Raw genomic sequence first — 23,071 nt, forward strand, 5'->3', positions numbered from 1 at the left:
TTTAGAAGGAATTTCCATTTTCACATTGCATCATTAAATTAGTCATATTGATACAAAGCCATTTCCATCAGAAGTCTTGGAATCCACAAGCAAATCACTTTTTGGGTCAGAGCTCTTGCCTACAACTTTATAAACCCTTCCCAACTCACTGCCATGTTGTTAGCTGAAAAAATACTGGTGTTTTTGAATTCTGGCTTATATCAGCTGTCCAACATTTATTTTTGCTGAAAGGAATCTGATAGTCAGAGATTTGTCACTGAAACAACAAATTCTGACAAATGTTTAAAAAGCTTGTAAAATTTGATATTATGAATGTCACGCAGGGGTCACATTAATAAAATGCCCATTTTTGTTTGTTTAGCTAAAAGTTGGTATAATTAATTACTGAAGGAAAGAGGAAATACCATCTGGTTTTAGTTTTAGTCTAGCTCCTTCTCATATTTATGGTACAAACCAGCAAAGTGTCTTTGTTCACTGTCAAAACTGCTTGTGCAGAGACTGAAAGGACAGGGGATGCGGAATCTTTATACAAAAGGTGATCCCTTGGATAAAAAACAGCATTCTGGAAAGAGAGCTTAAAAAAAAACAAAACAAACAAACAAAAAAAAAACAACAAACCACAACCTTGCTCTTACGTTGTTTCTGGAACTGTTGCTTTGTAACACTGAAACCAAAAGGCAATCCATGATTTAGGAGCCCACAAAATCCATTACAGCATTTCTGTTTTATAAGTGTTAGTGTTTCTTGTGACATTAAATATAAACACATTCTTTCTTTCAGAACAAGTCGAATGCACCTAGTGAGAGCAACCTGACCCTACTGTGCAGCAGTGCTAATGACCAAGCAGACTGGAATCTCGGTCAGGATGACAGTGTCCTCCATGGGAAACAACTCCCTCCATCTCCGAGAAAACAAGTTTCTTCTGGTGGCCATAGAGAATCACTCTCAAACCTGAAAGAGGAAAACAGAGAGAAAACCGTTGTTACTGACAAGATGGACACCACTAGTGGCTGTATAGCATCCCCATCTCCAGTACGATCAAGTGACCATTTTGCTTCTCTAGAAGGTTTCAAAGTGGGCTATAAGTATGCGAAGCAGAATGAAACACTAAGCAATACCTCAGAAGATCCGCTCGCAGCAAATCTTGCTCAACATCCATCCATTCTTGTCCCTTGGGAGAAAGATAGGAAGGAAGGAAGTGAAACTCCAGATGAGGGAGGGCTTCTTCAGGAAGTGGTATCTTTATGTAAGCTGAATTCTGCTTTTCATTATGGTTTAAATATTTCAAAGGATAGCTTATCCAGCAGTAGCAGTGGAAATAAAACGTAAGAGAACTACAAGAAGAGGAACTTTACTCCCATCAGAAGTTTAAAGGGAGACTACTCAGGACTCCATATAACGTGGTAACCAAAATCTGAAAAAGGAATAAGAGATTTTCAATTATAAAAAACAATTCTCTTCAATTCAGTATGCATCTTCTGCCACTGGGACATTTGCTTCTATGTTTACCCAGTTCTTTTGTTGGCTGTAGTTAGGTCCACAAAATGGAACTAAATATATAAATGCACTCTTAAATCAGGTACTAGTTAGTCTCTGTGCTACAAATACAGCAGGTGTATGGTGCTTCCTAGCGTTTACTTCCTCTAAGCAGCAGGAAAGTTATCACCTAATAGGTAACCAGGTTTTGAAGGTACTGTATTAATCCCATTAAGCAGGAAACGAACCAAACAATCTAGATTTGTTTGAAATGTACAAATGTTAATACTTTTAGTGAATGATAATTGCCTTAATCTTTTGAGAAGAGGTTTAACTATCTTAGAAGATGAATGCAAATGTACAAAACAGCAATAATGATACTCCATGACAAGAATTTTCTTCAGCAAAGAGGGGGAAAAGGAAGGGTTTTTTTAGATTGAGGAATCACTTGTGACTATAACTTGGAACTTACTGCAAACTTAAACTGTGGCTCTGTCTTCCAGATTTCAGAAAGGTAGCATGTGCTTTTCTCTTTTCTGTAAAGTACATGAAGTGCTGAATTATAATGTGAAGTTTATTAACTTCTGTTTACAACTAAGACACTTTAAAGGCATATTATCCAGTTTCCATACGTAGACTATTTCATCTACAAATTTTCAGAAAGGAAAGTGTAAGTGGAATTGATAGATTCCTTTTTTATTATTATTGTTATTTTCTACAATCTATTACTGTTTGGAAACTAATTTGTGCCTCTTCTGCAACATTTTCTTTTGATTCGTAGTACTTTCTGAAAGTAGTTCGAGTTGCTGTTACTTGGAAATCATATTTAGTTAAACTATTAAATACTCATCACTGGGAAAGTCATGTAACACTAGAAAATTAAAATTGCTGATTCAACCTAAGACAGCTTATACCCAACTTTCATCTTAGCCATTTTCTACACCTAAAAATCTTTTTAACAAACTTTGTGAAAGAGAATAAATGGGCATACTGCACACTGTATTTAGAACAAGTATTTGTCTTCCTCTGGAAGCATTCCTGAAGAATATTTACATATTTAAAGTCCAAAAATTACTCCTGTTATATGGGGCAACTCTCATTTTCACTTCCCTTTTTTTTTTTTGTTTTTGAATTCACCACTTTTCTTTCTCTACCTCTCCATCTTACCTTACGTGCATTCTTTTTTTCAGGATAGCTCAGCATAGGAAAGGTGTGAAGTCAAGTTTCAATAGATTACCATTGTCAGCTTTGAAGGATATTTGTGATGCAGTTAACAGAAGTAACACGTGGGTTTTAAAATGAACTGTGCCTGAGACGAATGTTCTCCTGCTCTTCTAAACTGGTGCCAGAAGTGTTTTTTTCTTTCTCATTTTGGCACGAATGTTTAGTCATAGCCTCGGCGTAGGCCTGAGTGAGCAACTTAATGAGGTCAGGAGTTGGATCAGATTGCGCTTTAATATCTTTCTAGTAGTTTGTAGCAAAATTTAATATCAGTCTCCACGCTGAGATTTATGAATGAATTTTCCTTCTAGCCAGCACAAATGGAAAGGGTTTTCTTGACTGCTTTATTGCAAGGCAGCTGACCTAAGGGAATGGATTGATCTCATTAGACAGGCAACGTTTGATGCTTTACTGAAGAGCTGCAAAGGCATCCCTGCATAAAGCTTTAAAGCAAAAGTTTCAATGATGTGTTCCAAAATTTTGGTTTGTTTGGGGAGAAGGGGAGACTCAGTACTTGCTGAGGATAAGGCTCCAGATACAATCAGTGCAAGGGAGGTAAAAGGTTGTAAAAGTGGAAATCTTAGGGAAAAGTCTGCATCTGATTAGAGCATGAGCATTCCTGAGGGCATCTGCAATATGTATTGCTGAAGAATCTCAGTGTTTCTGGATTAGAGGTTTAATGTGCTGAGCTCTGTGCGCTGTCCTTTGGTTCACGGTAATGTGTAACAACATGCTGTATAAGCTGGAAATAGATTTTTAAAATTCATGTAAAAATGTTATCTAGCAAAATATTTTACACAGTCAAAAGGAGCTAAATAATTAAAAATTAAAATAATTAAATAATTTTTGTTGTAACCTTTCCAGGAAGGTCAGAGTGTTTGACTCAGGTTCTGTTCAGATGAGAGCAGCAGGAAAACTTGATAGATGGATACTTGTTGGGAGGTGATATTAATGACACAGTAGAGGACATTGTTCTTCACTGGTACTAAAGATTGTCCAAATGTAGTGCTTCTAAATGCATCTAAGGGAAGAAAGCCGATGCAAAGGTCTGTGTTCTTGTAGAATTTCTCACTTGTTCTCATCCACGTCCTCACAATTTCCAAAATTTGCCTTTTGCATCCAATGCAGTGCTTCTCTCCATACTTCTATCTAAGATGATCTTGTTATCTTTGTTTATTAAAGATAATATTGATGTCTTATGCAGGAAAGTTTCAGAACTTCTGGCCATTGTTCCTTTCAAATCAATCAAACACGCAGGTCCAGGAATGCTGCCAGAAAATGCTTTTCAGAAATGTCTATCTGATAAATTAATCCTGCTGACTTTACATGAGAGTTAGGCACTGAACTCCTATTATCACATAGATTGTCCTATTCTCACCTTTGTGGAAAAAATATGGAAGCCATATGAGGCTGGTAATATTCACATAGTTATTATAAGGAAAGTAAAATTGAAAACTTGCTAGTGGATCAAGATTGATGCATCGCAGTAATAATTCGCTGTTACATTGAGTGAAAAAACGAAATAAAAAGAAATAAACAGCTGAGTTACAATAGATAGGAGATAAAATTTAACTTAGAATTATTTTTTATTTCAGTTGCCATCAAAATGTTTCTGCTTTCTTTCCTTACTATTTATAAAGCTTGTGGGGTGCTTACAGTCACTAAGCGGTATGTCTTTTTGGTTTTGAACCCTGTATATATTCAAAAATCTCAGTCATATATCTACATTGAATTTAACTGTAGGTACCTTTTTAGATGTGTAACGTTACAGAATCTTTTCCACTTAGTATCAGTGATGTTTAAAAAGGCTAGTATTTGTGCCTTATTGAAATGTCATTACCAGTTACCAAATAGACACAAGTCCAGAATAATATTTTTGATTCAACACTCTTCTCCTCTGTCCTTGTGCTAATATAAAGCTGTCTATTGGCTACATATGCAGTATTTTTATTACCACATTGAGTTCTCTATTTAGATAAATCGTTCAGGTCCAGTACTTTTTACAAGTTTTAGACTTGTATGCTTCTTATTTGTGGAAATTGTTCTAATGTCATTGAAAATCATCAGTGTTCCTCACCAGCTGCTGGTGAGAATTGAATGCTGTTTGGTCAGAGCTCCTGTGGTGGTTGTCAGAGTCCTCTTTTTTCCTAACACATCAAGATCTCAAAAAGCTTCCCATTCCTCGTGTTGTAGGGAGATATCAGGTTATGTGGTTAAGCTTTGTAGTCTGTTCTTAGACTTAGGAACAAATTTCTGACCTAAACAGACAGTTCATTTAACATAGATGTCTGCCTGAAATGAGCTGTATTGTTTTGAGGGAAAAAGAAAATGCGGTAGAAAAAGATTGCTGAATTGTTCCAGTGAGATACTGAAGCAGAGCCTGGGAGTCCCCATGAGGGACTTTATGGAAATCCAGATTTCAGAATCCAGTTGTGGTGATTCCAACCGAATCATACAGGCAAAAATAGTTCTGCCTATGGGATAAATCCCCTCTGGGATTCTTGGAATGGATAATAATGTGTTGTCCCAGTCAATGCCTTCCCATCCATGCATATAGCATTGCAACGCTGTGGAAAACAGGGAAGAGCAGTACTGTGGGCAATAAGGTGATTCTTGCCTACCCTCTATGCATGCAGAGGGAAGGCAGTGGTGTGCTCTCCCATCCCACAGATTTGGAGATTATGTGGCTCCTAAAACTAGACTTGTTTTGAGGAAAAAATGTTGTTGTAGAAGTTCTCATATAACATTTTGACTGAAATCTTCATTGTCATTTAGCATTTCATTGGTAGTGCTGCTCTTTGGTGGAAGATGGGGTCCTCAAAATCCCATCAGTAGCTCTCTCAGGCATGGTAATGCAGACTTCAGATGGAGCTTCAGACATGCTGGGAGCTTCTGAAAATCTCACCCAGTCTGTTAGAGAAATGTTTTAGAGCTCAAAAATCTGTTTTAGATGTCTTTTTGGATTTTAGAATGAGCGTGTTACAGCTTCGTGTTCTTGTCAACTGTGTAAAGTTTTAGGCAAAAGAAAGCTAAGCCAGGTTTTTGAAACAGCTTCCATTTTTCAACCTCCAATCAGTCATATTCAGTCCTACAGAACAATCTTTCTTCGGTGCAACTGTCTAATCAAATTGCTAGGAGCATCTCAAAGCCTTTTTCTATGCATGTAATTTGAAGAAACATTTCATGCAATAAACAAAGTGCCAGTGCGAGGTCCTTTTGCAAATGCACCCCTGTGAAATCCTGCCTGTGGTACCCTGCCCAGCAGAAAGCCTCTGAATTGCTGTCCTCCCCAACTGCGGGGAGAGACTGGGCTGCCCCTCATTCCCAAGAGAGATGTTTTCTCATCTCTTGATGCCAGCCCTCCGTCCAGGTGCAGTGAGACTTCAGTCAGCTTGCTCCCAGCAGGCTAGAACTTCAGCCTAAATAACTGGGGCTACCAAAAATGGTGTCAGAGGTAAGCAGCTTCATTATTGCAAAGCCTGGAGTGGTAAAAGCTGCCTGCTCCCACAGTGAATCTTTGAAGTGTGAATGTAGGAATGCACCAGCAAAACCAGCGTGGATGGATGTGTGACTTGTCTGCTGTAACGTCGTCTTTGCTGCTATTAGATGTGTGTGTCTGCCAAGTGTTGCTCACCTGCTAACAGAATCTGGGCTGGACAGAATATGTCCTTGTCCCCACCCCAAGGGTGTGGGCCATATCTTGTTCTTCAGGGTGGATGAGAATAAAGGAATGAAAAAGGGATGGTATTTATTTATGTGTAAAACTTTCCTTGATTTGCTTTGTAATGTCTGTTTCATAGTTTCATCTGGTGGCCAGCTGAAAGTACTTAATTAAGGACTTTCCTGGAGGCTGCTTAACTTCCTCTGAATAGTTTCCTGAAAGGTACGTGGCCAGCATGGTGTGGAGGGCCAGGTAGTTGACAGGGTTGCCATTTTCAGCTGAGTTGGAATATGAAGCAGGTGACACAGCTGAAAGTTATCCTCAGTTTTACTATAGTAAAGGGTACTCAGATTCACTTATACTATTCCCTAGGTCAATACTAAAGATATTAGTATTTAGAATCCAGTGACAGTATTAGCATTTGAAAATTGAGTTTGTTATGGTTCTATGTGAATTGACATTCTGTTAAAAATAAGGGAGCTACTTGGTTTCAGGGGGAATGTGTTGACTTTCAAATCTTCAGTGAATTTTGTGCAATATTTCTCCTTGTTTCAAAGTAATTTAGTAGTTTTGAATGTGCACATCTGCTTTTCAAGCAGGTCTTTGAAATTGTATTTTTAGAAAATGTGTAAAATTACATGTAGCACTGAAACATGGTTGTAAGATAAAAATATGAAGAATATATTCTAATGAGGCAAATGTATATTTCCAATGACCAGGAATAATTATGGATGTCACATTCTACAGAAATAATAAAGCTTGAGCCGGTGTTTATGTACAAGTGGGTAATCTTAAAACTGTATCCACTTCAGCTGAGATAGGATTAAATATTAGAATTCGTAATCTTTAGTTATAATTTGATCACTTTTTCCTATAATTGTTAAAAATAAACAAGGAGTTAGGCACTGCTTTTCATTAGCACCAATGAGGGGACAGGTCAGGATGATGACCTGATAGTTATTATGAATTTAGTTTGTGACATCCCTAATTATCATAAGTCATTACTTAAAAAAATCTACTAATGTTGCCAGTATCCTTTTAATTTTCTGTAAATTAATATCTTTGTATACTGATGTACATTTTGTTTTAACCTTTGGTTTTCCCTGGAGAGCTTCTTTAAATTAATTTACTTGTATGAGGCAATAAAGCACTGTGGAACAGCTAGTCTTGGTGCAGCTAATGCACAAGAGCATTGCATCTGTTACTTTATGGTTTTTGAGGAGGAAATTTAAAATGCCTAGATGTTTAGCAAACTGGTCGTTTGTGTTTGTCTGCTTTTTTAAGACCCGTCTCAGTTATGATGAGAAATTCTCACTGTGGAAAAAGACACCTTGTATATCCAATCACTTCTAATTTTTCCAGCACATTTTATTAGTGACTTTTGAAATCAATGTTAATGTCCTTATGTTTTTTAATACCTATAAAAAAGATATAAAATACAGTGCATTTTGAGGTTTTATTGACCATTTTTAATGATTTTGCAGACATAAAGAAGCCTAACCAGCATTATGCTAACAGGTTTAGCATTTTAGTTAATCACTGGCTGTTAATACAACTGGAACCAAACCTAAAAATGTATTCCATGCTTTTGCACCCTCTGGACTACTGTTCAAAATCATCTCAAGAATTGTATTTCAGACCTTAGACTACTCTTAGTAGTGCACTGTGTAATGTGTAGGAAAAGAGCTGTGAGTTTGTTTGGTTTTGTTTAATTTGGAGGGGAGAGGGCTGGTGTTTTCCAGGTTTATGGTTGTCAGTAGAAGTTGTTGGTGAAGTCCACATTGCCATCAAGTGCCCAACACTGTATTATAAAATAAAACTTATCGATATTTAACAACTTGGGTGATCTTGTTTGATGGATTGGCATCAATAGTGTTTTCATACTTAACACATATGTAGAATAATAGAAAAGTACTTTATTTTATTGGAAGCTTTTATCCATTATTTCAGTTTCTCAAATGCAGAGAAAATTGTGTATTCTAATTTTAAGTACAGTTTAGTGTGAAAGTGAAATGCTGATGTCCTTTGTAATTCTAACGGCAGTTTAGCATCCTTTAAAAATTGGTTTGTGATTCACTCTTCTGAATTAAGAGCAAATCACAGTTAAGGGCAAACTGATGTCTTGTGCAGAAAAACCGTGAAGGCTGTGATTTCAGTACTGATGTACTCAATCTGCAACTGATAAAAATGCAAGTTACATTCATAGAAAACAATGAGGCTGTGATTTTAACACATGCTACCAGACTTGAACCATCTTCCTCTAGATAGCAGAGTGATGCAGGTTGTAATGGCAATGTAGGATTTGTGACAGCTAGGTAAAGCAAGGCACATCTTTCAGTCATTTCTTCATTTTCCCAGTAGGTGTGCCCACATATTTGTTCAGCTCTGAAAGCAGATGGCTGAGGTAAAGGAGCTTCTTCTCAGAGATCCAAATTACAAGTCAATGGAGGAAGTTACAAAAAATTAAAGCCCTTAATTTTTCTAGAGAGAAACAAGCAGAGTGAGTATGTGTGTGCATCACTGTTTTCAGGTTACGTTTACCCACTTTTTAAAGTCTGTTATCTCAGTGCTCTGAGGATGCATTTGCAGCTGGCTTTCAATGGGAGTAACAATTTTTCCAAAACTGAGCATTGCAAAGGACTGAAGAAGAGCAGGTAATAAAACAAGCCAGTCTAAGTTGGGAAATTTTACACAGATGGTGCAGCAGGACTCTATTCCTGTCACTAAATCTATACCAGATATCTGTCAATGAAAAATGAACTACTTCAGAGGTCTTTTTGGTGTAAGTCTCACATGACCACCACGAGTATGAAAGTTGGTATCATGCAAAGAGTTGTGGCATTTGGGAGTAAAATGCAGCTCCAAGTACTGTCATGTTTGGGACTGGATTAAGAGAAGAAGTCATAAACGCTTCTCTCCACTAGTGATTTCTCTGCTGCTTATGCTCCAAAGGCAGCTTTTGCAAGATACATTTATGCAGTAGTGCTGCAGCCATACCAGGATGGTAGACAAAGCATTTCATTTTCTTTCCCAAACTCATTATGTGTTAGCTTCGTGTTCACAAAAGAAAGAGCAACTTTATCAAATTCATGAATTTAGATTTTTATTTGATGTGACAAGCGGTAACAACAACAAAACCTTTTCAATGCCTGAAGTTATGTTGTGGGTTCACTGGTATTCAGCTAACGGAAAGTAGAGTCAGTCTGTAGATTTTCATCAATCAGAAAAGAAAGCCAGCAGCTTCCTTCTTAAGCTTTAAAACCCGAATCCTGTTACAAATTCTATATGAAACATAAACAAGTACTTGTTCTTAGAGGGAAGTCTGGGAACTACATTTGGAGAATGCTGTGGGCTGTATATCGTTTCCTTTCCATTGCTGCCTATCTCATGTTTCTTCTGCAAGTTGAAGGGCCAGAGTCCTGGCAGCGTACTGCTTCTCTCATTTTCTTTTTCAAGTCTACCCACAGGTAATTGTCACAAGTCTGGGAACAGTGCAAGGGCAAAACCCAACAAAAATACTGAAAACTAAAGGGAAAACATGGGCTACAAAAACACCTACTGAACACCGGCTTTTTTTTCCTTTCAGCTTCGTTATCTATTTTTAACTGCTAAGTCCTGCAAAGTACTCAGTATCATGGACATGTATAGTCCAAACACTTGTCAACAGAAGTTTGTTTTTCAAGTATGCACAGTTCCTGGAAGAGCTCAACTCACACACTCCCAAGGTGAGTGTTTTTATAGTGGCATTAAGTAACTTCAAATTTGTACCTTTGGTTTGTCTTAATACGTTTCCTGAATGATAAAGAGGAATGTCTGTGCATGCTCACGTGCATCTATGAGTGCGAGAGTACTGCTTGAAGTTCAGACATTCATAAAAAAAAAACAAAACAAAATTGAGTTAGACGTATTGAGTGTTATGAGGGAGTCGTATGATCAAAGTGGCCAGTTGACCTCTTGCGTATCAGCTGCTGAGAGGGAGAAAATGTGGTGGAAAGGCTGAAGAATGACCATGAAGCACCAGATTGAGCAGCTGGCAGAGTGCAGATAAAGATGGTGAAGAACAGTAGGGCAACCTGGGCAATGAAGAAGCATTGCGGGCTGAGATCTACAGTACCAGGTGAAGAAGTCTACTGCAGAGCCATGAACATGGGCAAGCACTATTAGGGGTGAGGGGAGGGGAGGGGGGGGAATGTGAGCTCTATGTCTTTTATGTAGGTGCTCTGTGGGGCAGACCATGGCCCTATCTAAGGGCAGAGAATTGTGCTAACGAAGGCAATGCAAGAGAGTGTAAAACATGGTGGCAGAGCAGATTTAAACTCTTCTGGGTTATGAGCATGCTAACACTTGATTGTGTGCATCAGGATAGGAAGCCTGAATGGGTCAAAGGCTAAAGTGGAGACCAGATCTTTTTTTTTTTAGAAAGAATTTCAACTTTGATTATTTAAACTAAAGTGTGGTAGATGACTTCTGAAACTGTGAAAATGACTTGCAGTGAGCCTTAACAGTCAGAGATACAGTAGAAAATTGCGGATCCCTGCAATCCCCAGTTCAACTTTCTACTAGCACTGGCTCTGCATTCAGTAATATCACATTTTGTAGCATCAGCAATTCTGTATTCACTGTTCCTTTTAAGAAAATTACCCGCTAACATAGTACCACCTGTTTAGCAGTGGGAAAGATTATGTACTTAAGATGTTCAGCTGAATAATACATACAAACGCCTGACATTTGGCCTGATCTGAGAAAAGGCGACATGCTTATTTAACAATTTTGAAAATGTTAAAATGGCGAGGTAGAGCTAAAATGTCATTTTAATATATTTGTATTTAACTTATCTGATTCAGCCCTTTCCTGCTTTTCCCCTTGGCATATTTGAAGTGGGGGTCATGGCAGCAGTCTGACACTGTGGATACTTTGAACGATGCCCTGAACATTGTTGGCATTTCAGCCTAATTAGTTGCATCCTATTCTGTGATTTGTCTTTGGTCCTTTGGGTTGCTGGCCAAGGATATTTTTTTTTTAACCATTTTTTATGCTCATCATTGTCTCATTTTAAATGTCAACAGACCAGTACTTGTGTAATTGGTTTATTTTCTCCTTATTTCTTTTCTCCCTGGTGTTGGAAAATTTGAAAATCCATTTCTAGATCTCAGCCTATATTACAAAAATCCGTCTCAGGTATGAGTGACAAACAGGACCTGATCATGTCAGTGCAGATCCTGGGTACGGCCATGTATTTTCCTGGATGGTATCCACCATTACCCATAGTTTTGGACTGGGATGATCTTGGCTCAGGCTGGTTTATTCGCTTTTGCTGGCAATGGGCCATAATACAGAGCAGCATAGCTAAAGGGCAGATCTGCATCTTCCCTTTCGGGCACAGTTCTCAAGCAGAAAGCCCTGACAGCTTTCCTTTTGTTGGGGTTCCTACTGAATATGCATGATGCTGGGGCAGCTCATTCTGGAAACACTTGCTGAGTTCAGCTGAGCATCAAAGGCTTATGCTTAAAGGAAGGAAGGTGTCACCATGCTCAGTTACAGAAAGACTGGCAGGCCTAGTGGGTGCACTGAGCAAAGATGGCCGCATGGAGCCGCCATGTCGGTCTGCTCTCACTCCTCCCATTCCTATGTTGCTGTCAATGTTTTTGAATTTCTATCGCAATGTAAAGCCGAGCACCAGGTGCCAAATGAAACTAAGTGGCTTTAAATTGGAAACACACATTTTTGTCATCGCTATTTATTACAATACATGCCAATGAAAATTGCGCTTTTGCTGAAACTACGGGGGAAATCGGAAAGGTCATGCACAATATTGAGCTAAGAAAAATGTCATGCTTTAAACAGCACCGTGAAGAGCATAAAACCAGATGAAGGCCTGTGTAGTTTTTCTGTGATCAAAAAAGATGATTTAAAGTTATGACTGGGACGTGCCAGTCTTGCTGGTATCTGACACCGTTAGATGAGCTGCTGATAAATATAATAGCTTTGCCAAGCAATCTCAGGGAAAGAAAACCTTCAGCCCAATAAAAAGAGAACTGAAAAGCAACTTCTGTGAAACCAACCAAAAATACAACCAAAAGTTGCTCAAATTGGTTACAGTATAAAATCACCAATACATTTTTATTCCATAAATATAATTTGAAAGAACCTAAACCCAGAAAAAATCACCACTGAGGTGAGAACTCTGTTTGGCCTTTAGGACTCCACCTGTGCCTTGATTCATAATTCATACTCTGACTTTTCTATGTGCAAGAGGCCTTCGCACCTCATGGCATGCATTATAGATGGAGGGGCTTAGGTTAAAGCATGCTTTTACTGTGAGGCGTAGGGTATCAGACATTATCCACATCAAATTCATGTGTGCAATTTCAACAAGACCTTACTCTGCTCCCTGTAAATACACACCAGATGTATGTTTTATAAATGTTAGGTTTTGCTCTATCTTTACACATGCCTGTAGTTTGAAGCCTACGCGTGTTTCATTGTGGCAGGAAAGCCCCATCCACTCATCCATCTGTGATGTTTTGCAATAGGCAAAATTTCAGCATTGGCAGCTACTCCTCGTTTGGCTTTATTGACTTACAACGTCTCTGGTTTCAAGTTGTTTTCAAAGGAGTCAGTTTTCCTTAGCTGTGAGGTGACTGAATAGAATAGGAAGAGGAACTTCACCAAAATTCTCCAATTTGTGATTCCTGACATTATGTGACACCACAAATGTAAGACTTGTCCTGCCCTGAGACTTGTAAGAGACTTGGGGCTTAAGTTATACAAAACACAGCTCAGAAATTTTTGGCTGGAAAAGAGACTTGGCTGTCTCCTCTCTGAAGACAAGCTTTCTGCTGTGGGCCTGCACTATTAAGGTTGTTTTAAAAGTGTATCACTTATGTTCTTTAATAAAAACTGTAACTTTGATTACGTTCATTATCAAATAGCGTCTGTTTGAACAACAGTCACTAGCCAGACTTCAGCACCATTTCACTTGGTGTTAGCATTCATTTTCAAGAAAGTACAGAAAAGCAATGCTTCCTCTGTAAAAGCCTGCAGGCTCAGTTACGGCTGACAGTGTTAATTGCTTGGGAGAGCAAAGTTTTTCTGTGTCCAGCTACTAAAATATTGGCAAAGCACGAACATTAGCTTTGAGAGGTTCTCCAGTTCAGGCTTTAAGGAGTACTGCTGATTTAAACTTCTCGACTTGACGTACTTGAGTACTCACTCTCACAATAACTTGTGCATTTGAACAATAAGTATAGTTTTATTCAAACTTCTGAAAAACAAAATATTTTTCCAGTTAGTTATAAACAAGTAGTGGTGTGTAACATAGCTCATAGAACAGAGCAGAGCAATTGAGGCCACTGCAGGTTTGGATGCAGGGGAGCTTGAAGTGCAGCAAGAAAAGAGAAACAACAAAACCCAGAGCACGAGAGTCTTGGCTTGTGTAAATTAGCTCTGTGCAAGCTGTTTTGATCCATGCCACCCTGGGCTGTGGCACAGTGCCTCTCCCTGGGATGAACACAATGCTGGCAGTGGTGCAGATGCCGACACAGAATAGGGGCAGTTCCTGTTCTCTGAGACACAAAGCACGTTCACCTCATTTCCGTGTAGGGAAAATGTTTCTTGATCACTTGATTCCAAACTGCAAATTGAACTTTTAAAATTGCAAATATAGTCCTGGTGTGAGAATAATTTCCTTTGTAAGTATGTGATTAAATAAACTCATAAAACAAAAAATACAGGTCACACGGGGCTCAATATAATCCTTATTTATTAGTCATTTTTATATTGTACACAGAACGTAGTAACATACACCACCTAAGCTATAAATATACTATGTACACGTGGAGAAGGAACAGTTAATTTTACATAAAATGGAGAGAAGGCACATAACATAATAATACACATTGATCGTTTGGAGCTGGCCAAATTGCAGCCACAGTATTTATATTCTTTCTAACATAAACTTTCCTCTAACTGTCTGAAGGCTCTCCTTGCTGCTTCACAGGCTGGGTGTCACGGCTTTCAAAGAGGAAACAGGAAGGACTGCGAAAGAAGGGAGGAGTCAGTTGCTTAATTCTCTCCATGCTTCTGTGCATCTTCAGAGGGACATGGCACAGAGCAGGTCGCATGCTTTAATTTAGCACCTTTTCCTTTACAAAAGACTGGTAGACATAAAGAGAAAATTAAAATGTGTAAGGTTTGGGACCATATTATGCATTTGTTTCCTGAATGGATAGGCTGCAAGTGATTATGAACAAGTTCTTTTACTTATGCCTTTTGAATCAAATAGAGATATTTAGAAAATCTCAAAATACTTTAGGTCTTTATGTGGAGTTGCAGGTGCTCTCAATGACTCTTAGATGTTATTGCTCCTCCTTGTGTGCTTCACTATGTATTTTAATATACACCCAGACTGAGAAGCAGTAAATAGCTTGGCACCTGCTTAATCCTTGGTTAAAATTTCAGCAAAAATTCTATTAGACACTCTCTGTGGTGTATTCCCCTTTGTTTTAACTGTTGTTTCTTGGCTGAAATATGGCCCAAAAGGGTCAGGCTTCTTCACTGTTGTCACTCCAGCTTGCTAAGTAGCCACAGCTTTGGGATTTTTTTTCTGCTTCTCCAGGTGCTGTGAGACTTTTCCAACTGCAGAGTCTGACTCCCTGCCCTTCTTGGAGTGCTGTTCTCTAATTCAGCTTTTCAAAAAGTACATTTAGAACAGAATTTGTGCTGCTGGGGCTTTTTCTTGTTTGTTTCTCTTAAGATCATAAATAGCAATTAATTTCACATTTTAATTTCCACTTTCAATAGAAGTCACTCCTTCTAATTTATCCTACATAGATCTGCCTTACTGGGTAGATCTCATTTCCTGACTCTCCATCAACCTCTCCATCCCTCTTCCATGACCTCACTGTAACGAACGCCCAGCTTTACCCTTGTTGTACTGGAAAGACTGTGATCCAGCTTTTGCCTTCACTTTCCTCAAGTGTCATCTGCTTTCATTCCCTTTTTCCTCTTACTTCTGCAAAAATTTTCATCACTCCCATTTTCACCATTTCCCCTCCACTGAGACAGACATCAGTCACACCTGACTTATTCAAATCCTAGTTTAAGGGTTTTTCCTCTTGCTTTCTCCCTTCTTGATTTCCCTTCTACAAACCACGTTCATGTTCCACGGTGAGAATTTTCCAATTTTTATGCTTTTTAAATTCTTTTGTAATGTATTTCTCCAGAACTCTCTTTGGTCTTTATGAAAACTCTTCAGGCTTTCATCTTCCTTCTCTTCCCCTCCCTGTACCCTTTGCTGCGTATCTTTCTCAGCCCTGGAGATTCTCTGTGTGATAATGCTTTCCTGAATCTGTTATTACAGATTGTTTTCCCACTGTTTTCAAGATTTCATCCAGAAAGTCCATCCACTGAGCAGAGCAGAATGAGTTTCCAGCCACTTCCTCCTCCTTGCTGTGTCTTTCACTGTGAACAATAACGCTTTCCTTCACATTAGCTCTTCATGCAGACTGACCTCCATCTTCAGCTGCTTTCTCTCTGTTGTCCTTTTTCTTTGAATCGTGTAACAATTTAGGCTGGAAGAAGCCTCCTGAGGTCATCTACTCCAACCTCCTGCTCAAAGAAGGGTTGATTTCAAAGTTAGATCTTCATTACATCCCTCCACTGCTTTCACTTCTATTTTCTTTTCCCATCTCTGCTATTCACTTGAAAATCTTTATCATTTTTTTTCCTCCTTTTAGCCTATACAGCCATTATCATTGAACAGAAATTCAGGAATATAAAGCAGATATGTGGAAGCACATTCTGTGCATCTGCCTTACTGTTCCAAAGCCACTGCTGCTCTTTGCTCCCAATTCCTGCTTCTAGATTCCCCCTCACTTTCCAAGCGCTCTCTCCTCAGGCCCTTCCATCTCTTTTTTCCCCTTCTTTTTCACTCTCTTGTTCTCACAGCTTATGGTGCATCTTCACCATCTGGAAAGTTGCTTTGACTTTGTATCCCTTGTAGCTTTTTTTGGTGAGCTTCAATCACACGTGTAAGTCCAGCTCTTCTTTTTTCAAATATATATCCACTTCAAGAAATGATAATGCTGCACAAACTTTATAGCATTCCTTATTATTCCTTAGTAGTGGGAAAATGCTGGGCTGATTTTTGACTAAAAGATTTGCAGCCATTCTTATATAATGCCATATTTCAAAAGAACTTTCTTGAATCTCTCTCTTTTACCATGATATTTTTTGTTAACTTATAAACTATTTTGTTAACTTTTGTTGACTTTCTTTCTTTTCTTAGTTGCTATTTGCACTGTGGATTTAAACTGCAGTTATACAGCAGTGCTTGCATTCAAAATCATAAGCTTCAATAGTAAAGATGTAAACTGGACTCAAGTAAAATCTGTTGTGCATTCATGCTGTCATGTCATTCCAACCTTAGCACCCTGTTCTTTTCACTCAATTTGAATCCCACCATCCACTCTCATTTTACTACAGTGCCTTGTTTTGAAAGACTGCAAAAATCCAGAATGTGCTTATTGTCAGAGTTACTGATCAGAGCTAATACGGAAATAAATGTGATTGACATTGATATTCTGTAGTCCCCAGAGAGGTTCATTCAAAATGTATTATGAGTTGATCATTAGTTGAAACAATCAAACTCTTGGATGCTGAGTATGTGTGCTCTATTATGCAACTCCTGGAATGTTTTATAATAGCAGGAACAGATAACCTGAGCTGCAGAAAGGACAAATTCCATAAAGACGTTTCCACTCTGTTGCCTCTTTATTGTTGGCTCAATTTGTGTGGGAGCCATGTCTTATTGCTTTAATTTTTTCACTACATGTGAAAGTTGGCTGGATGAGTAACTGTTATCTGCCTCTACAGATCAGGAAAACCTTAACCTGAATGTATTTTTGGCACATTCCTTCCTCTCTACCACGAATCATTAAATGCTCTTGAATATTTTCAAGTCTCTTTCATTACAATATATTTTCCAAACATCTGCAGCTATTCCACTCCTTTTTACATATTTGTTTCTTTTTCAACAAACAGTTGCAATCATTTTGCTAGCAAGGATTACAGTGGTATTATTGCTGCCTCAAAAGAGGAACATTCAGGCACAAAAATTTATTTTCCCTTGTTAACATGAAAGTCTGAACTCCATGAGAATCACCAAGGCTGTTTTCAGAGCTGAGTCACTCTTTCATCATTTCTAAGTAGGTGTGTTGCCTATAAGCTGCTGCTTGTATTTTCTGTGAGCTTTGGAAAACTTTTTGAGCACACTTGCCTTTTTGGCAGCCAAAGGATGTTGGCAAGATGAGATACAATCAATTTATGAAATGATGCATCAAGTAATATCATAATGGGAAAATGGCAGTATATAGATTTGCAGAATTTGTTTAGGATGTTTTGGTTTTATGTCCTCTGTAAGGTCAGATTCTGTCTGCTGGATATTTTAAGAGATACCCTTTATATTCAGAGAAACATGGATTTGTCAGAGAGGTTAAGTGAAATTCTTTTCAGCAGAAGGTAGAGTGGCAGCAGGGAAAATGATAGAATTGAAGGAAAGAAAACCAACTAAATGGGAAACACTTATTTTGGAGAGTTTTTGCAAGCTTCCTTTTAATCCCTGATCAACATATATGTTGAAACACAGTTATGGTGATAAACCCTTTAAGAACAAAATTATGCCTTTATTGATTAGGGTCTGCATTGTCTTCTGCAGCAGTGATTGCTAGGCAGGCAAAGCAAAACACAAACAAGAAACTGTTCCTCATTTTGAGTCTGAGACAGGCACTTATGAGTATCACAGAAGCCATTACTGTCTGTAATGCCTACTGCAGATTACCAAGGCGGAAGTTTCCAGTGCAAATAAAAATTGTCCTTTGAAAAAATGTCCCAAAATAGTGATAAATGGCATTGGTTCACTTAAATGCTAGAACATTTTAAATGTTATTGAACTTAAAAGGAAATTATTCAAAGTTCCAAGTCACTGTAGTTTTTGCAACAGGTGCTCCCGGTAGTAGAATGCAAATGAACATATCTATCTTGTGTACATCGTCCACTTCCATTCATCTTCCAAGATGGAGGAGAGCCTTCCCCTAAATGAGTCTCTCTACTGGCGGTGGCTGCACAATGCTCCACATCTCAACGCGGGCGCCGTCCTTCTCCTGCCGGCTGGGGCTGTAGGTTCCTTGGGTCGACCTTTTATTGGCAGCAATGACTGAAACCACAACTGCCAAGAAGAGGATCAATAAAGCCAGCGTTACTGAGCCAAGGGAGGTGAATATGTTGGAGATCAAGTCAGTTGTCAACTGGAAGGATTGAAATAATTGCAATATAATTTATGTCAAGAGAGTACTGAGGCACAATTGAGCTACTACCATGGAAGGAAAACAAAGACCGTTCTATGGCTAGAACTCTGCATAAGGAAGCTACTGCTGAAGCACCATTTATTGAAAGATAAGTAAATTAGCCCCTCCAGTTTTTGTTCATTGGACTCTGGAAAATTACACACACACCATGGGGTATTTAACATTCAAGGCAGGACTGGATGAATTTTAGCATAATGATCCATTTCATTTGATAGCTTCCTGCTTGAAAATATTCTATGAGCTACAGTTTTGTGGACTTTAGAAGTAACTCAGAAATCATGTAATCACTTCAATAGTAATTCATCTTCCTTCTTTTGCTCTGAATATATTACTACTAGTTTTCAGTACTGTGAGTTAAACATGAGCTACTCTGGCTGGCTATACAGACAGTCCCATTCCTGTTTCTCCTGCTGGAGAAGTCAACTTTCTGTGAATACTTGCATATAAAAAATTTGCTTACTGTAAATATTTGTGTAAACTGTAACTATTATACAGCTATTCCTGCCAGTAAATTTTTCTACTAGCATGTTTGCTGGAAATAAGCACACAGAGACTGCACATGAGCACAGCTGAAATCTATTCAGTGAGAAATGAATATCAGTATATCCTCACAAATGTTTTCAAATATTCATCCAGCCCTTCTTCTGCACATACGCTTTGCAGCTAAGTCTACAGAAACACAGGCAGTACAGCATAAGATGAATGTAAGGATGCTATGTCTTTTTTTTCTGTTTTCATGTGGCAGTAGGAAATGTGATAATGTCAGAAGGTACAGCGCGCATAAACAAATCTGCCAGCTAAAATGTTTAAGACCAGATAAATTTTATAGAAGATGAATGTTATATATATACATCTACATATGTGGGTTTAGTTTATAAAAAAATAGTTTGTGGTGAGGAAAGCCAGTGAAGAGATGCAGATGATGTAGCTAAGTGGTCACTGTGGACAGAATAACCCTGGAAGGAATGGAACTTCTGGGTAGATTCTGCTATCTATCATTCTGTGATCTGTATTACAAGTGATAGCTGAACTGCCATAGATAAATGTGTGCTTGAGGCTGAACTTTCAAATCCCCAAATATTTAGAAATAGAAAATAGCAGGTCAAAGCCCATTTTCCAGTGAGATACAGCATGTTTCAGGATATTGCAGTGACCTTCTTACTCGTCATTTCTAAGGAAGTGCCATTTCTGTCCTAGGAATGAGAATGTATGTTCAGTGACGGACCCACCGTCGATAGCGCTGTTTGTGTGGCAGTGCTCTGTGTGCAGAGCTAGAGCTCATGCTGCTCAGGTCAGCAATGCCAGAGGATGAACCATAAAACAATCCTGCCTCTTTTCTCTCCACCTCCATGCTGATGTAAAAGGTCCTGCTGTAACAGTGAAAGCAAGTTTGGCTCAGGGAATCTCTCTAGGGAATACATGACCAGTTGGGCTATTATTTTCCTCTGTCCTTGATGACTCCATATACATTTCCAATGATTTTAAAAACATTTTTTGCAACAGAAATAATTCAGTGCAAGTGACAGATCACATGAATCCGGTCCTAAAAGAAGGAGACATTAAACATATTTGTCCTTTAAACTGTACCAAATTGAGAAGGTCTCATTCTGAAATTATGCTGCAGATATGTTCAAGATATGAGAATTCCTCTGCTCTGTTAGACTGTATGATCCTCATTCTTGTTGTTTCATTTATGTTGAGTTCATTGCATTTGGGTTGATCTGTGAGTGATTTGAACTTGAAAAAATTACTGAGAAGTGCACATATTGCCTATAACTAGCTGGACAAAATTCTTCCTCTTGAGCCAGTATATTAGAAATAAAATAACATGCTCCACTGAATAAAATATTTTGAGGTGGGTTTTGTTTGTTTGTTTTGTTTTGTTTTTCTTTTAAAATAATCAGGTACACAGTCTAACCTTATTTCTGTGTTAATGTTGCTTCTAATTTCCAAATACGAAGAAGTTGACCTTTATGCATTCATTTGGGTAGCTTCTACTAATCCAAAAAATCTGCTGTCCAAGTTCTGCACCTTGGTTTATCAGCCTGCAGATCACTGCCCAAGTGTACAATGTAGGTAGACCCCTTAGGAAAGCAGGGAACTGATAGGAGAGTTGCCTGAAGGCTCTGAAGTCTGGTCCTGCCAAAATCAACTGCTTCTCTAGTAACTGATGGCTGAACAATTAATTTGGGAGATGAACTGAATTGTCTGGAGAAAGCATCAGGCAAGCTCTGTCTCTGATAGCTCAAGGATCTGCTCATCACAGTGTTTGGTGGTGATCACCAAAATAATGTACTGAGCAGTTTTTTTAGAAACAAATTGCTGCTAAGACCTCTTGAGGGTTCTTTCAACTTGAGTGATGCTATGAGCCTTGTTAAAAGGTAACCAATGAATGACAGTTGTGAGTTCACCTGCTCTCTCTATATAGTTCCTGTTAGTAAAAGCTATATCCTTAACGGCCATGGATACAGATGGTAAGATGGCATCCTGTGTCATTGTAATACCAATAAAATTAAGTTGGCTAACAGTAGAAGGCCAATTTGCTTCTCTCCAGGGTTTTTTTATGTAGCATGTTCTATATGTTTTGGATGTCAGCAAGAGTAAGGCGAATCTATTATGGAAAAATTTCTAAACAAAAGAAGTTTAAGAAAAAACAGGTGTTGGTTTTGTTTTGTTTTGTTTTTTTACTGTTGATTTTATTTTAAAGTTTATCCACTATTTAAGTTTTTAAATTGCTTAATCAAAGTTATTTTGAGTATTTAGATAAAATGATTTGATACAGTTAAACTCCATTGTAGTGCTGATATTTTCATTTGATGATTGTGATAGGCTGATTATTAAGCTTGTTCCTCGACTTGTTTTGCAGATGAACTGTTTGGATAAAAAATGCCCAGTTCATGAGTCAAAGCTCAGTAGCACATACCAATCTCATGTATGCGTGGTTATCTTTAAACAAGATGTCTTCCAAACAGTTATTTTATGAGTGAAACGTTGGAGATTTGCTATATATATGAATGTTTCCACATGTGCCAAATGTCAAAGGCAAGTGGAATAGCACAAGGGAACCAGCAAAATACACAGTGCCTCTTCCTCTTGTGTGTTTTATATCAGCATGACTTAGCCAGTTTAATACTGCTTGCTGTATGGGGGATGAGAATTATGGTCCCAGACACAAGTGCTGAGCCAGAGACAGGGAGGGAGGAGAGAGCTGCGCTGCCAAAGAAGCAACTCCCTCATGTCTAAGTGAAATAGCACAAGATGCTTGGGACAGTGTGATGTGGGCATGAGCTTGGCATAGAAAGTGTGACTGGGGCCACCGCTATGCGTCTTCAGGCTGTAAAAGGAATGGTGCATTGTGCACTGAAAGCAGATGTGTGTCTGCTGCTGGGCATTAAGAATTACTCAGCCTCATTCCAGCATGGATTCTGGATGCTTTACAAGACAGAGACATCATCAAAAATTTTAGAACATGGGAAATGCCAGCCTTGAGAATTGCCTTCTCTGGCACATGTGGTGCTTTCTGGGAATTCTGCAATTGCTTGTGTGCAGTGGAGCTCTCACTAGTGAAGTCTCCAGATCTCAAGTCCTGACACCAGCCATGAGGTTATCACTTCATTTGCAGTAAAAACATCTGATTGAAGACATCCAGATTTACTGCTCCCAGATCAAAACCTTTTGCTAAAGTAATTAGGGTTACTTTATGATTGGCTTGAATCATATTAGCCCATGTCAGAACTACTTTGAAAGGTTTTGGAAGTATATAGGGATAATAATGCGTAGCCAAAAAAAAGCCATTATGACTCTTAGAAAGCCCACAGATATGCTGAATTTGTTTCAGTGAGGGTTTACAATCACCTTATCAGCAAATAATTCTGTTCAAGGTTGATTTCATGTAAGAAACCCAGTAGCTCTAGAAGAAATCCAATGAGTCACATAATAAGATGCATTGATAACCTCAGCTTGGGGGACTACAATTTTTCAAGAGCTGTAAAGTGACTGCAAATCCATAGATTGACTTTCTTCCAATTTAAATACTTTAAATGATGCATTCAGACTGCTTTTCCATTATTTGCTTTCCAGTTTCACAAGCAAGTACCTAGTATTCTGCCTAGCATCACGTTAGAAGTATCTGTTCTGTCTATGCTAAGCACGAGCCACTGTGTCTTGTGAGCTGTGCTGTCTGATTGTTAGGCTACAAAATTGAACCAATAAATTTTGGACACAGAAACAAGAAGTTCATGTTCAGTTAAGCCAAACACCACACTGGCCATTGGGAATGACAAACTATTTTTCAATTCTAATTTTTAAATTAATACCCATTAGCTACTTCCTTTAACAGCTTTATCCT

The 23,071-nt window shown here is 38.4% G+C and overlaps 2 protein-coding genes across 3 annotated transcripts in view; one reads left to right on the forward strand and one right to left on the reverse strand.

The window, feature by feature from the left end:
• Window positions 1–8,206, forward strand: part of DENND1B (DENN domain containing 1B) — a 144,857-nt gene extending 136,651 nt beyond the window's left edge. For both annotated transcript variants that reach the window (XM_048944265.1, XM_048944266.1), the window contains one exon: window positions 781–8,206. In XM_048944265.1, the coding sequence (XP_048800222.1) occupies window positions 781–1,329 (549 nt within the window). In that variant the 3' untranslated portion in view covers window positions 1,330–8,206. The remainder of the gene's footprint in view (window positions 1–780) is intronic.
• A 5,914-nt stretch (window positions 8,207–14,120) lies between these two features.
• Window positions 14,121–23,071, reverse strand: part of CRB1 (crumbs cell polarity complex component 1) — a 92,255-nt gene continuing 83,304 nt past the window's right edge. The window contains exon 12 of the mRNA XM_048946527.1: window positions 14,121–18,663. Within this exon, the coding sequence (XP_048802484.1) occupies window positions 18,451–18,663 (213 nt within the window). The 3' untranslated portion in view covers window positions 14,121–18,450. The remainder of the gene's footprint in view (window positions 18,664–23,071) is intronic.

This window comes from Lagopus muta, chromosome 5 (genome assembly GCF_023343835.1).
Source record: "Lagopus muta isolate bLagMut1 chromosome 5, bLagMut1 primary, whole genome shotgun sequence".
NCBI lineage: Eukaryota > Metazoa > Chordata > Aves > Galliformes > Phasianidae > Lagopus > Lagopus muta.